Below are 16,913 nucleotides of genomic sequence, written 5' to 3'. Positions count from 1 at the left end.
TGCCAGTATGTTCTCCCCACTTATCTGTAATGTCAGGTTTTATATTGGACATAGGGCTGGGCGATATGACAAAAAAAAAAAACTTATATCCCGATATGCCTTTGAGAAGTGGCGATATATGATACGATACGGCAGCCGCTCAGGTGGCGCAGCAGTAAAGTACGCTAGCGCACCATAGTTGGGGTTTCGAATACATCGTATCGAATCTTAGCTCTGCCTTCTGAATGGGTTGGGGGGCTGCATGAACAACGATTGGCTGTTGTTCAGGGTTAGAGGGTAAGAAAGTCGGATCATAGGTCCTCATAACTGGTGCGACTGCGGCCCCTTCTATATGGTAAGTGGAGCTAATAAAATGGACAGTGTGTGTAGAAACCAGGAGGTGGTTTTAATGTTATGGCTGATCGGTGTATATCAATTTTTTGATATACCGCCCAGCCCTAATTGGACATGGATGCAATTGGATTCCCACCTTCTCTTAACTGATAACTGAACGTCATTAGTGCACAGTTAACTGTTACCATCTTGCATAGTGAACATGGCAGTAATGTAGAACCTTGCACACAAACAGAATCACTTCAGCATTCGGATTTAGTCGGTAGGGAACGGTTCATTACAAACGCTAGCTAAACATTCCTTAGACGTGACTAGGACATGATGCTAAATTGTTTAAGAAAATTCACACTGACTCCACACTGACATCAAACAGTGTGTAATCGTTCCTTTTTTTCATTATTTAATTGATACATAAAATGTTGTTTTTTTTTTCCCATTTTGGCTAAGAACAGGATCGCTGGTTTGCTAAAAGAGAATGTAAATAGTTTACTGGCACTTTGCCCTGTAGCTGGAGGGTAAGTTCCAAACCAGCAGTCTGACCTCTCTGTACTTCATGTGTAGAGTTCTGTAGGTCTGCTTTCATTTTAAATCAGACATCAGCTCTTGATAAATAAATTTAAAAGCTTTTAAACTGACATTATTTGAAACAAGTTATGAGTCAGTTTTTGTCAGTTATGAGTTAAATGGTCAATCAATAAGATCCTTCGAATGGGGTATGGTAATTAAGTGGCTTATACATAAATACATGCGTATTTGTGGCTGATTGCTACTAGAATATGCACAGTGGTACCTTGTAACTTGGCGTCCCCTAAACTTATCATTCGTGGGGAAATCTGTACCCTTAAACTCGACATTTTCCTTAAATTCGACATGTTCAGTCTTAAAAAAAAAACCTTAAGTGTCAAAAACATTCCCATTATTTTACAGATCTACAGATCCTTTTAATTTTGGTCCATCACCCATGTACTCACTCCAGCTTGACATTGTTAGAGTGCCTGTGGGCTTTGCTATACGTACCTGTATCGGTTTATAAGTAAGTAAGCAAGCAAGAGTTTGTCCTGAGTTTTTGAAGTCCTAGGTGGTGGGTGGCTTATGCCTAGTTCACACTACACGATTTTTGCCCTGATTTTCGCTCGCCGACTGATCGACGCTAGATTTGCCGGCTCGGGAGCAACTCGGTGTTCACTCGGCGATCAAAACTCGGCTCTCAGTCGCTATGTGTGAACTACTCAACAACTCCATCCGAGCTGAAGAAATGTGTCTAGCTTGTCAAATATCTGGATCTGAGTTACCCGACTGGCAATGAGTGTTATGTCGAATAGCCAATGAGAACGCAAGATACGGGGTGAGGAGAAACGCAGGGGAGAAGTTGTAAAAAGGTGGGACAGGGGCATAATATAGTTTATATCAGAATACATCAGCATACACTCAAGTTTTACAGTATTTCTCACCTTATCGTTCTCTACAAAACATAACACCAACGTTGCATTGGAAAAATATTTATTAACCTTCAACTCACTATAGAACAATCCATATTGTTCACATAGCCAAATCCACTCATTCATTTATTTTTTCTCCTTGATTTTACGCTGCACATCAGTGCACAAACTTTGATTGCTCGCTACTTGTTGACGTGGATTTTGAGACGTGGTATCATTAAACCCCTTGCCACTTCTCGCGTGTGTTTTCGTGACAGATTGTAGTTTGGGAGACCAGAGAAACTCGCCTGCGATTCCAGTTGGTGATAGATCGTGTAGTGTGAAACCCCCTATCGCCGATCAGTCCCGATTACAGATCCAGTCGTGTAGTGTGAACTGATGACTTGGAAAGTCGTGTAGTGTGAACTTGGCATTATGAGGGAAGCTTGGCTCCACTACAGTCAAATAGGACTTTAATATAAAGTAAAAAAAGAAACCATAGTGTGTTTGGACTCTACTAGTCTTGAGCAGTACTGTGGCACAGCTTTAATAATCTTGCTTGCTGCTGGGCTAGAAACACTAGAGCTAAATCTTTACCAGTAGATGAATTTTTGTCATTGTATGTTTTAAGTCGTAATACTTCCAGCCCTCTGTAGGACTGTGTGCACATAAATAACATTTGTTCATTTTAACATGAAAGCCAGATCAATTTTAAATCAATATTTATTGATCTGAATGCTAGCGGTGGGTTTTAGGTTGCACTGGGTTTCCTTATTAATGTAAATGCATAGTGTATGTATGGGACCAAGGGGTTTCATTAGATTCTGATTTTGTGATTTTAGAACCATGTTGGGTGAACAAGTGATTGTTTCTCAGTATATAATAGACATGCACATATAGAATGTCTGTAGATAGACAAACGTAGCCAATTCTACTCGATTTGAGTTGAAGTCCTAAAACTTTATGCTTTATTAATAAAGTATTGTTTACCTAACAGGTCTGATTTTGTAGTAATGTGTTTAAACAGATGGCAAACTACACGTCTTCTACAAAATTCCATTAGGGTGGAAATAAGCTTAAAGTCTGTCCATCGTCACCCATGTGTTGAATACAGCCACAACAGGGGAGGAAAAACAAACCTTGTATTTTCAGACAGATGTTCCAGATAAAGTAGCTCATTTTAGTACACATTTTAAAAGCCATAATTCCAACAGAAATACCTAAATGGGCCATGTGTTTCTCTAGATGCATTTCTTTCAACAAGTAGTGAGTGTAATGTCTCAATCATACTTAGCTCTGTGTAAAATAGCAGAAGTCGTCTTCTGCTTCACTTCCTTCACTTCTATACTTAGATAAAGAAAGGAAACAGATCAGACAGATTCCTGATTGCAATGCAGCATGCTTTACTTATACTTCCTCACAGATGGGAGGCACATTGATTATTTTTTTAGCCTTTAGCCCACCAGGCAAGTAAAGCATTCAGTGTGTTTTCCCAGAGCCAAGTTGTGGCTACCCCACAGCATAATGACCTCATAACTCACATTTGTGATATGTTAAAGTGATCTAATATGATGCCTTAGGTTAAATAATACAATTTAGCATTATGAATAATGAATAGCATTATTTGTGCCTCTGATCAAGTACTAGAAGTGACCACAATGACCAAACAATACAATTCTTTATATATACACTGATCAGCCATAACATTAAAACCACCTCCTTGTTTTTACACTCACTGTCCATTTGATCAGCTCCACTTACCATATAGAAGCACTTTGTAGTTCTACAATTACTGACTGTAGTCCATCTGTTTCTCTGCATGCTTTGTTAGCCCCCTTTCATGCTGTTCTTCAATGGTCAGGAATCAATCTGTGGACAGCGTCCTGTGACCACTGATGAAGGTCTAGAACAGGGGTGCACAACTTCTTTTTACCAAGGGCCGAGGCTAAGTCATATTGGAAAAAAAAAAAAATCTCGATTATTTTCAAATGTATTATCGATTCACGATTTGAATTTTTTTTATTTAAAAGACTGCAGAAGTGCAAAAATAGTAACAGCACCACCTATAATTATCCTTTCAAAGAACTCAAACTTTATAACAATAACAATATAATAATAATTAACAAAAATTTAAACAAAATCGAAATCTTAATTAGCTATATCCTTCATATAAAAAAACTCACAAACAACTCACTTTAAATAATGTGCGGCATAAGAAAAGTGCAAAACCACAAACAGTTCTTTACAGGTTTTTTAAAAGGAACTCGAGCCTGTTTACTGTTTCCACCATATAAATGAGTCTGTATCAGTATCTACACTGGGGGACATCGAATAAGCGCTCAGCTTTGATTTTGTCCTCTTGTGACTGGGGGGGTGGATGGAGGGGGCACGTTCTGCTTCTAACCGTATGGACTACAACTCCCATGAGCCCCTGGACTGTCACGTGACTATCACATGTCCCCGGTCAGCCAATCCTGATCGCGCTCACCGTCTCCGGAGTTTTGATTCAGTTCAGCTGTGTTCGGTTCCATGTGCATCTTAATTAAACTCTTCTGTTTTAGTCTCGTTGTGAAGTTTTGTCGATCGTGTTTGTGTCCTTATTTCTGAATCTAACCATTACCGTGTATAATCCTTGCTGTCTTCCGTTTGCTGCCTGTCTGTTTATCCTCTGGTTTTGGACTCTACCTGGTTTTGTACACTGTTTTTGCCTTTATGATATTAAACTTTCCCTGATTTATATTCCGCGAGCGTCTGGTCAGTTTCTGCCTCGTGACATGTTGGTATTTTAATTAAAATATAAAGTATGTAAACAATCGCGATTGTCACATTCTAACATCATGTGAAAACGTTCATTCTAACTAACAGAATTGATCTTGAAAATTGCCCAGCCCTAAATACAGTTACATAACATCATGTACTTACAAGAAAGGTCTTGGTCAGTGGAAGATACTGCAGCTTCTTTATGACACCAACTGATTAATGTGGTCGCAAGCACTGCAGACATGAGAGAACGCCATGGCCCGTTTAATAAAAAAAAATACTTTGTATGTCCATTCAGGGTTAAATTTCATATGCTCGAGATCCACTTTTCTTTTTTTTACTCGTACTTGGTTTGGACAAACATGGTACCGCTGAGGTAACTTGTATTTACATAATTTACTTTTCAGTCACAATTTCACGGAATTACCCGGTGAATTTAAAGTAACAGCATCGTTTATTTAAAAATGCATCAGCACTTCATTTGGCGGGCCGGATCTGGCCCGCGGGCCGTATGTTGTGCACCCCTGGTCTAGAAGATGACCAACTCAAACAGCAGCAATAGATGAGCGATCGTCTCTGACTTTACATCTACAAGGTGGACCAACTAGGTAGGAGTGTCTAATAGAGTGGACAGTGAGTGGACACGGTATTTAAAAACTCCAGCAGCGCTGCTGTGTCTGATCCACTCATACCAGCACAACACACACTAACACACCACAACCATGTCAGTGTCACTGCAGTGCTGAGAATGACCCACCACCTAAATAATACCTGCTATGTGGGGGTCCTGACCATTGAAAAACAGGGTGAAATCAGGATAAAAAGGTATGTAGAGAAACAAATGGACTACAGTCAGTAATTGTAGAACTATGAAGTGCTTCTATATGGTAAGTGGGGGTGTGGTGGTTAAGTGGGTAGCACTGTCGCCTCACAGCAAGAAGATTCTGGGTTCGATCCCCAGGTGGGGCGGTCTGGTTCCTCTCTGTGTGGAGTTTGCATGTTCTCCCTGTGTCCACGTGGGTTTCCTCCGGTTCTCCGGTTTCCTCCCACAGTCCAAAGACATGCAAGTGAAGTGAATTGGAGATACTAAATTGTCCATGACTATGTTCGATATAACCTTGTGTGAACTGATGAACTTTGTGTAACGAGTAACTCCCGTTCCTGTCATGAATGTAACCAAAGTGTAAAACATGACGTTAAAATCCTAATAAACAAACAATATGGTAAGTGGAGCTGATAAAATGGACAGTGAGTGTAGAAACAAGGAGGTGGTTTTAATGTTATGGCTGATCAGTGTATAAACAAGCCTTGTTTTATTAAAACACTGATTTGACTGGCTGTAGTGAGACACTTTCACATCACCATAGCTTTTTCCTCACCACTTTCTAATCCTGCTTTCTAGATTTGTGTTACATTGAAAAAGTCAGTTCTGCGACTGAAGACGTTAAAAGCTAAGTTGACTTAAAAGTTGATGTGATGTTTGCCTGCAGACTAGAATACAGCGAGTCTGTGTGCAGTGTAAATGTTTACTTTGTAGCTGTTTTGTTTTTTCTGTGTAACACAGTGAAATGTTTGTAAGGGAAATGTAAATATTACATAATTCATAGATCAACATGAAGAAATAATAATTCTTTTTAATTGCTAAGCTAATTTCCAACCAGATTACACAATTAACTCTTTTACTCACAAGATAAATCTTATTTTTGACAATTAAATGTGTTGTTATTATTGAATTGCAAACCAAAAATTAGAGAAATATCTAGTTCTTTGTTTTATTTACTTAATGAAGCCATACTTTGTCTTAGCCATACTTAGCTTTTCTATATACACTGATCAGCCATAACATTAAAACCACCTCCTTGTTTCTACACTCACTGTCCATTTTATCAACTCCACTTACCATATAGGAGCACTTTGTAGTTCTACAATTACTGACTGTAGTCCATCTGTTACTCTGCATGCTTTTTTACCTGCTTTCACCCTGTTCTTCAATGGTCAGGACCCCCACAGGACCACTACAGAGCAGGTATTATTTAGGTGGTGGATGATTCTCAGCACTGCAGTGACACTGACATGGTGGTGGTGTGTTAGTGTGTGTTGTGCTGGTATGAGTGGATCAGACACAGCATCGCTGCTGGAGTTTTTAAATACCGTGTCCACTCACTGTCCACTCTATTAGACACTCCTACCTAGTTGGTCCACCTTGTAGATGTAAAGTCAGAGACGATCGCTCATCTATTGCTGCTGTTTGAGTTGGTCATCTTCTAGACCTTCATCAGTGGTCATAAAATGCTGCCCACGGGGTGCTGTTGACTGGATATATTTTTGATTGGTGGACTGTTCTCAGTCCAGCAGTGACAGTGTCTTATCCACTCATACCAGCACACCACACACTAACACACCACCACCATGTCAGTGTCACTGCAGTGCTAAGAATGATCCACCACCTAAATAATACCTGGTCTGTAGTGGTCCTGACCATTGAAGAACAGGGTGAAAGGGGGATAACAAAGCATGCAGAGAAACAGATGGACTACAGTCAGTAATTATAGAACTACAAAGTGCTTCTATATGGTAAGTGGAGCTGAAAATAGACAGTGAGTGTAGAAACAAGGAGGTGGTTTAGATGTTATGGCTGATCAGTGTAAATGCTTATATGTGCCTTTATTTGAGCAAATAATTTGAATACTTGTACCATATTTAGCAAGATGTATAAGTGATCACGTATTACAACTAACATACAGTTATGTGCATTTGTTTTTCATTGTATTTCTTGTTTTGTTGTATCACTACTGTCATAGTATGACCAGTGATCGTTGTTTAGACAAGTTCACACAATTCTCCATAGTTGTTTGGTGTAGTAAATTTCTTTCTTTCTTCGAATTCCCTGCTTTACTGTCACAAGCATGATCAATCACACTGGCTTTCCCCCACATGACACTCTCTCCTAAACAAACATCTTCAGGTATTTACAAGACGTAAACACTTGGCTCTTCCATCGTCTTGTAAATAAAACAAGATACCCAGTTCAAGTGAAGCCAAAACAATTCTGTGTCCACTTACAGTGGAATTCAGCATCAATTCCCCCAAGGTCTGTGCATGGTGCACTTAAGATCCACTTACTTTTAAGAACCACTCACTCTCACGCTTCCTTGATTATACAATGCAATGTCCATAATGCAATGATGTTACCATGCTTCTTCACACTGTGCAGTCCATGCTAGATCTAGATTTAAAAAGGGAACAGCATCTGGAACCTTTTCACACATGCTCTTTTACTCAGTAATTTACTGTGTGAATTGCCTTGTCAGTACCTGGCATTTCACTTTCACACTTTCACACTTAACCCCTTTAAAGCATGAAAGTGAGATGCCAGATACTGACACAGTGATTTGCTGGTAAAGACCTAATGCAATTCCCATGTCATTAGCAGGCCAGCTCTTGTGTGAACATGTACTTCTGTAATGCCTAGTTCACACTACATGAAGGGAGCAACTCGGTGTTCGCTCGGCGATCGAAACTCGGCTCTCAGTTGCTATGCGAAGCGAGATTTCTAGCTAGCTAGATATCTGAATCTGAGTTGCTCGACTGGCAATGAGTGTTATGTCGAACAGCCAATGAGAACGCAAGATACGGGGTGAGGGGAAACGCAGGGGAGGCGTTGTAAAAAGGTGGGACGGGTGTAATATAGTTTATATCAGAATACATCAGCATACACAAAAGTTTTACAGTATTTTTTACCTTATCGTTCTCTACAAAACATAACACCAACGTTGCATTGCAAAAAATACACTGCCTGGCCAAAAAAAAGGTCACACACTCTAATATTTAGTTGGACCGCCTTTAGCTTTGATTATGACACGCATTCGCTGTGGCATCGTTTCCACAAGCTTCTGCAATGTCACAACATTTATTTCTGTCCAGAGTTGCATTAATTTTTCCCCAAGATCTTGTATTGATGATGGGAGATTTGGACCACTGCACAAAGTCTTCTCCAGCACATCCCAGAGATTCTCAATAGGGTTCAGGTCTGGACTCTGTGGTGGCCAATCCATGTGTGAAAATGGTGTCTCATGCTCCCTGAAGCACTCTTTCACGATTTGAGCCCGATTAATCCTGACATTGTCATCTTGGAATATGCTCGTGCCATCAGGGAAGAAAAAATCCATTGATGGAATAACCTGGTGGTTCAGTATATTCAGGTAGTCAGCTGACCTCATTCTTTGGGCACATAACGTTGCAGAACGTTGCTGACCAACTGCAGCAACCCCAGATCATAGCACTGCCCCCACAGGTTTGTACGGTAGGCACTAGGCATGATGGGTGCATCACTTCAGCCGCCTCTCTTCTTACCCTGATGCTCCTATCACTCTGGAACAGGGTAAATCTGGACTCATCAGACCACATGACCTTCTTCCATTGCTCCAGAGTCCAATCTTTATGCTCCCTAGCAAATTGAAGCCGTTTTTGCCGGTTAGCCTCACTGACAAGTGTGAGTTCCCTTCACATTGTGTGTGTGGAAATGCTCTTACTGTCACTATTAAACATCCCTGAGTTCTACTGTAGTTTTTCTACCATTTGATTTCACCAAACGTTTAAGTGATCGCCGATCACGATCATTCAAGATTTTTTTCCGACCACATTCCTTCCTCGAAGATGATGTTTCCCCCACTGTCCTTCCACTTTTTAATAATGCGTTGGACAGTTCTTAACCCGATTTTAGTAGTTTCAGCAATCTCCTTAGATGTTTTCTCTGCTTGATGAATGCCAATAATTTGACCCTTCTGAAACAGATTAACATCTTTTCCACGACCACAGGATGTGTCTTTCGACATGGTTGTTTAACAAATGAGAAGCTACTCACTGCATCAGTTAGGGTTAAATAACTTGTTGCCAGCTAAAACATAATCACCCATGCATTAATTATCCAATGGAAGGCCTATTACCTATTCGCTTAGTTAAATCCAGGTGGTGACCTTTTTTTTGGCCAGGCAGTGTATTTATTACCCTCCAACTCACTATAGAACAATCCATGCTGTTCATGTAGCCAAATCCACTCAGATTCATTGACTGGACCAAATATGACTGAGCTGAGGGAAATCATATGAATGGTTATACGAATGAAAACGTTGTAGATGTTAAAAACGATTATTTATAAACATTTTTAAAAATGATGCGTCGACATCAACGACTAGGTCGACCAATCGCGGCAGCCCTAATTTTATTTTCAAGGTTTTTTTTGGTTTACAACACAATGAATTGTTTAAGTACCTTCAAAAGGAAAAACCTGTTCTTCTGTAGGACATGAGGGTATCTTCAGCAGTTTATTTACACTGTATATAACCCATATGGACACTTCACAAAGAGTTTGTTAGCTTTCCTATTTCAAAACATGTGCATTTAATACATGATATTTAAGGTCTTATTTTATTTAAGTTCAGCGAATGTAGATGGAACCAATATCTCAAACTGAGTTCTCATCCCTGAAGAAGTAACCATGATGTAGTTTCCTGTATCACACAATGTAGCTGTCCTAACCCTCATTACTTGTCTTACCCAGTGTCTTTCCTTTGGTACATAGAGGTGAAAAGTCAAACTGCTTCTGCTTGACACTAAACTTTGTTTCATGCTGGCCTGTCAGCTTTGATTATGACCTTGCTTATGACCCATCATGCTTTCCTTGGCTAATGCAAGCATGATGTGTCTGCTGGCTCATGTAGTTCTACTTGAGTCATGTAGAAAGAACTGAAAATATGCGACGAGCACCACACAACACAAAGGAGCATTGTGATGCAGGAAACAGGCTGAATGAAAGGAAGTAATTTGCTGCACAGACAACTTCGGTTTGTCTTCGGGGCTGCTACGAAGCTATTCAACAGTATAGAAACATCGCAGTTTAACCTGATATCGGTAGTAGTGATGTATATTTTGACAACAAGAAGTTGTTTCCTACTGAATTTTGTGACCTGAATTACAAATGAATGCAATATGCAACAATGATTACTAATCACATATCTGAAATGTGCTGGGTTCACTTATTATGTTTTGGGAAAAGTAAATACATTACACTTTAGATATTTATTTTACAACCCCAAATCAGAGAAAGTTGGGACAGTGTGGAAAATGCAAATAAAATAAAATAAAATACATTGACTTTGAATTGATTGTAGACAGGATGAACCCAAGATACTTCATGTTTTATCTGCTCAACTTCATTTAATTTGTTAATATACCTCCATTCCTGCATTTCAGGTCTGCAACATATTCTAAAAAAAGTTGGGACAGGGGCAATTTAGGGCTAGTAATGAAGTGAAGAAACTAAATAATGATGTGATTCCAAACAGGTGACATCAACAGGTGATTGTAATCATTGTTTAGTACAAAAGCAGCATCCAGGAAAGGCTGAGTCTTTGATGATCAGAGGATCTCCAGTTTGTCAACAAATGTGTGAGAAAATGATTGAAATGTTTAAAAACAATGTACATCAGAAAGATTGGAGTGGATTTGCATATTTCTCCCTCTACAGTGCATAATATCATTAAACCATTCAAGGAATCGGGAGAAATTTCAGTGCATTAAGGCCAAGGGTGCAAGCTTAAGCTGAACGTCCGTGATCTTCGATCCTTCAGACGGCACTGCATCAAGAACCACCACTCAACAATAGCTGATATAACCACATGGGTGAGGGATTACTTTGGCAAACCTTTGTCAAGCACTACAATACAGAGTTACATGCACAAATGCCACTTAAAACTTTACTGTGCAAAAAAGAAGCCTTATGTTAACCATGTCCAGAAGCGGCCATGTCAACTTCTCTGTGCTCGGAGGCATCTAGGATGGACCATCACACAGTGGAAACGTGTATTGTGGTCAGATGAATCAGCATTCCAGGTCTTTTTTCGGAATAAATGAATGGCGTGTGCTCCGGACCAAAGACGAAAAGGACCATCCAGACTGTCATCAGCAACAAGTCCAATAGCCAGGGTCTGTCATGGTATGGGGCTGTGTCGGTGCCCTTGGCAAAGGTCATTTACACTTCTGTGATGCAGCATTAATGCAGAAAAGTACATTGAGATCTTAGAGCAACATATGCTGCCTTCAAGACGTCATCTTTTCCAGGGACGTCCATGCATTTTTCAACAAGACAATGTAAAACCACATGCTGCACACATTACAAAGGCATAACTGAGGAAGAAGAGGGTACGGGTACTGGACTGGCCTGCCTGCAGTCCTGACCTGTCCCCCATATAGAACGTGTGGAGAATTTTGAAACGAAAAATGCAACAACGACGACCTCGTACTGTTGCACATCTTAAGACGTGTTTGCAGGAAGAATGAGACAAAATAAAAGCTGAAACACTAAATCACTTGGTCTCCTCTGTGCCAAAACGTCTTTTAAGTGTGGTGAAAAGGAATAGCAACATTACAAAGTTGTAAATGCTTTACTGTCCCAACTTTTTTTGGAATGTGTTGCAGGCCTGAAATGCAGGAATGGATGTTTATTGATAAATTAAATGAAGTTGAGCAGATAAAACATGAAATATCTCAGGTTCATCCTGTCTGCAATCAAATAAAAGTCAAAGTAAATGTAAGAAACTCTGTGTTTTTTATTATTATTTGCATTTACCCAACTTTTTCTGATTTGGGGTTGTACTTAGATAAAACTGTTAAACTGTATTGGACAGCATTGCTTGAAAAATAATTCATTCATTGATTTTCAGGAAAATTTTAACAACCCTATTGCTAGTATCGATCCACATATTTAATGCCTTTCACTCTCTGTCCTACAGAACACAAGGTAATCATCGTTGGGCTTGACAATGCAGGGAAGACGACTATTCTTTACCAGTTGTAAGTAACGTTTGAGTTGCAAATGCTTCATACTAACTAAACAATTATTAACAACTATTCAGAACCAGTGACAATAATTCATGTTTGTCATGCAGCTTGATGAAAGAAGTCGTCCACACGTCTCCAACGATTGGCAGTAATGTTGAAGAGATTTTGGTGAAGAATACACACTTCTTAATGTGGGACATCGGTGGACAGGAGAGTCTCCGCTCCTCTTGGAATACCTACTACTCCAACACTGAGGTACTAGAATCATCAGTATTAGCTTACAAACACTTTTGTCCAATCTATATCATCCTTCAGTAATATAAATGGCCAACTGAAGCATAATCTGTGTAATATTTGAGCTCATATTAACCTTTAAAGTGTCTTACTTCCCACAAGTCTGAAATCAATTGCAACAGTTCGCACATCTGGCTGTGTCCTTATTCAATTGAGTGTCATCATTTGATCGAGAATCTGATTTTTCAGTCATGTAAACAGCATAATCCAAAACTGAAATTTAAGTCTGCTGGTTTTAATCTTAGTTATCAGTTTATTAGGAACACAGAACTATTGGATTTCTACATCAGTGTAAACACCTGTTGTTAAATTCCACGGGGTCTTTCCCTATTTAGTCCTTTTTAACTACCCATTGCATGCACTATACAAACGCTGGCAAAGTACAAACATACCTAGAGGAACACTCTGTCCTCTCTGTGTTTCGCCGGCTCTCATGCAGGACATCAACCACACAATAGGAGTCATTGCCATGGCAACTGGGAGGTCACATCTGTCTGACCTGTCTTTTCTTAGACATGACCTCCTGTGCCTGTTAACTGCCCAGCCACGCCAGTGCAACCGCTAAACTCAAACCCTGGTATCCATGAGGATGAGTTTGCGCAGTTGGCAGTTGTGTATCTTTTAAAATGTTCAATTTGGCAAAAAAAACCCCAAAACATTCATTGTACATTAAAATGTACTTAAGTCTCTTCTCTTATTGTACTTTATTTAACACTTTTGCATCAGATTCATGTATGTATCCACATATAAATAGCTGGGTTTAGTGTTGGACAGTTCTCTGACTTTTAAGGCTCATATTATGCATCTGGTAAAGAAACCGAAGGTCAAATTGGGTTTTTATTTTAGAAATAAGTCTTGTTTATCCTTTCAAGCTAAGAAGAAACTTGTGTCTGCCACATCCTTACCAGAACTTGATTATGGAGATGTCATTTATATGCATGCACCTATATCTTGTTTACGCTCTTTAGACACTGTTTATCATAGTGCCTTGAGATTTATTACGAAGTGTCGGTTTCTTACTCATCACTGTGTTCTTTATGAAAGAGCGGCTTTGTCTTCGTTAACCACACGTAGGCTAATTTATTGGTACACTCAAATTTATAAATCTATATTAGGTTTATTACCTTATTTATGTCATTTTATATATCATAAAGAAATGGGAAATTATGGTCTGCACTCTCACACTGTGTATCTTCTTAAGGTCTCTTTGTTACGTAAGGAATTAGGGAAACAGGCTTTTAATTATGCCTCTCCATCGGAATAAAATATACTGCAGAATGTTTTAAAATTGCAGGATCTGGTGAACTTGAATAGTTTAAAAAGTATTCTTCTTAAAATGGAACTAGGTAAACTGGTTTGTAAATGTTTTGAATGATTATTGAATTATTTATGAGATTATAAATCTCAGTGAGATTATTTTCTGGTTAAATAAAGGTATAAAAAAGTCTGATGCTGGCTTATGGTAAATAAGAGAGGCTTTTGCAGAAGAATAAAAAAAATAGATTAATAAACCTCATTGAAAGCTGTCTTAGTTTATAATATCCCGGCAATGCGACTGAAACAAGAACTGTTTAGAAGTCAAAAAGAGTCCGTTTTTATTTGTAAGGTGTGAAAATGTATGATTCACAAAAATAAAGACATGTTTATTACTAATAGAAAGATCATTTGTAACATGTTCCATTCTAATAGAAATTCTAGATTATATAAATGTCACTAAATAGGTTATACAGTAAGTGAACAGTGTGGTTACTATCAATATTATGTGATTTGCAACACAGCTTAAGTCATGCAGTTTACAAATAAAATGACTGGAGAGCAGCCTTATTAGAATCAGGTCTAACAACCAACAACATATAACATGATGGATCAAATAATAAAGAATGTGCATAAATGCACTGTAATGTCATTGAAACAATTAAAATCTTGTTTTATTTAAACATCTAATAGTACCATTGTTATTTAGAAAGTATAATTAAACAGCATCTTCCATAATAAAGGCACTTGTTTGAGTAAATCATGGGTAGAGACACAATTTGCCAGAGATTGCAGACAATATATATTTTTTTATTTCTTGTTTTTACCTCTGCCTTTGTCTGATCATGTCTGTATGTAGACGCCTGAGTTGCCAATAGAGCCCCATGGGATTTGAACTCTGGATCCCAGTGGTAGTGAGCTAACGTGATTTACCAATGCGCCACACAAGCACAGTGGACATAATTAATGCAGACAATTTAGATAATGGAAGTCAGATAATGTGTTCATGTAACCATAAATGAATTATCACCATAATCGGATTACTGATTTAGTTTTTTCTGATGCATGCAAACACATACTGATGTAACATTTACATATGCTCCTTATTTTTAACATTTTAACTGAACTGAAATAAATTTTAATGAGACGAGTAAAAATAATGTAGTTTAATCATGTGCTTTTCATACATTAAATATAAAGTCATAATGTATAACATTATGACTAGAGCCCTACTAAATTCACAGAAAAATTTGCTTAATTTCGCCGACCTAATTTTTCAAAAATCACAGGTTAAACGGAAAAGAAAAGTGCCAGCGTTAGCTGTGAGGTAAGCGAAAAAGAATGTTGTTTTCTAATGTCTCACCTGTCGTATAATGTGAATTACAAATATATTGTCTGGCCCTTTAAGAATGTTAAGTGTACTATGCTAGGGCATAGGGAGCAAGTGTGTAGGGAAGATATCAGAAATGACCATCTCCGGCTGTCCCTACTGTGTACAGTTTATTTCTTTCTTTATAATCCCAGCAAACTTTAAAGACACTCGGTTACACTAGGAGCACCTCATAGTGTAAATTACTGCAAATTTTTTCACATTCTGTGACATGATTTTTACAGCCGTGAATTAGGTAGGGCTTTAATTATGACCTTATAGCATTATGAATAAAGTGGGAAAAAGTCCACGACAGACCATAACAGTGATCTTGCTGCAGGGTTTTTTAATTTTTTAGATGTATTGAATAGAAGATACTCCACTGTCAGCAAAAAGCAGTTGGAGAACAAATGGAACCATTACTAGGCATATTTGGCAGTGCAGGGCAGCTGTCTGCTGTTGGGTAGCCAGCAACATTGTTGCGCTTACAGTGTGCACACAGCGTGAACCCACTTTCTTTTTAAAGTGGCACAAAGGGTGTTCTGGGCAGTGCTTTCTCTACACAGAAACAATATATGACATTTCCATCAAAAGTGTTTGTGAAAAATAAAAGCAGCTGTGCTTGACACAATCAACACTGATTCTCTGTATTCCAACTTCACAAACACTTTTTAGAGGACAGCGATGACGTTTGATGAATTACTATTCAGTTATTGTGATGTTTCACTGTCTCTGACTGCTTGTTTTAAATCCAGTGAGGTTTTTTTTTTTAAACAAAATGCATTATGTTTAAACCTTTAAACTTAATATTTTAATTACATTACAAGGATAAATAGTCTTGGATAATTATTTTTTTGCAAGGTTTGTTAGGATGTTAGAGACTCTTCACAGGATAAGTCACTGAGCTGAATGGATCCTTCAAAACAAGTCAGGGATATATAATTATAGAGAAGCACAGATTCAATAAAGAATACAAGACCAAACACTAGACATACCTCAAAGTTAAAAAAAAAAAAGTAAAATGATCATAAGTATAGGGCGGCACGGTGGCTCAGTGGGTAGCACTGTTGCTTCACAGCAAGAAGGTCCTGGGTTCTATTCACACATGGAGCAGTCCGGGTCCTTTCTGTGTGGAGTTTGCATGTTCTCCCCGTGTCTGCGTGAGTTTCCTCCCAGTGCTCCGGTTTCCTCCCACAGTCCAAAGACATGCAGGTGAGGTGAATTGGAGATGCAAAATTGTCCATGACTGTTTGCCATTAAACTTGTGAACTGATGAATCTTGTGTAACAAATAACTACCATTCCTGTCATGAATGTAACCAAAGTGTGTAAAACATGACGTTAAAATCCTTATAAACAATTAAATTATGTATAAACTCTTAAGTAAACTGTTAAGTATAAACTCTATAACTGAAACAGAAATGTTGACTAAGTTGGGCCACCCATCTAAATTTGGTCAACAACTAAAACAGCAATTTGTTATGCTAAGTTCACACTATGTGACTTTCACAGTGTTCAGATCGCTGTACAGTTCACACTACACAACTGGATCTCTTGTAATTGGGAGTCATCAGTGATAGGTGGTCACACACCACACAATCTGTCACCAGGAGTAATCTCATTTCAAAAAATGCATGTTAACAAGAA

At 38.6% G+C, this 16,913-nt stretch overlaps 1 protein-coding gene across 1 annotated transcript in view; it reads left to right on the top strand.

Annotated features, from left to right (window-relative positions):
- The window catches only part of arl8 (ADP-ribosylation factor-like 8), a 34,291-nt gene that overhangs the window by 6,591 nt on the left and 10,787 nt on the right, over nt 1-16,913 (top strand). The window contains exons 2-3 of the mRNA XM_062993092.1: nt 12,302-12,362; nt 12,458-12,605. Coding sequence (XP_062849162.1) covers nt 12,462-12,605 — 144 coding nt within the window. The 5' untranslated portion in view covers nt 12,302-12,362; nt 12,458-12,461. The remainder of the gene's footprint in view (nt 1-12,301; nt 12,363-12,457; nt 12,606-16,913) is intronic.

This window comes from Trichomycterus rosablanca, chromosome 4 (genome assembly GCF_030014385.1).
Source record: "Trichomycterus rosablanca isolate fTriRos1 chromosome 4, fTriRos1.hap1, whole genome shotgun sequence".
Lineage (NCBI taxonomy): Eukaryota > Metazoa > Chordata > Actinopteri > Siluriformes > Trichomycteridae > Trichomycterus > Trichomycterus rosablanca.
Note: the sequence above shows the minus strand (reverse complement) of the source record. Positions and strands in the feature narration are given on the sequence as shown.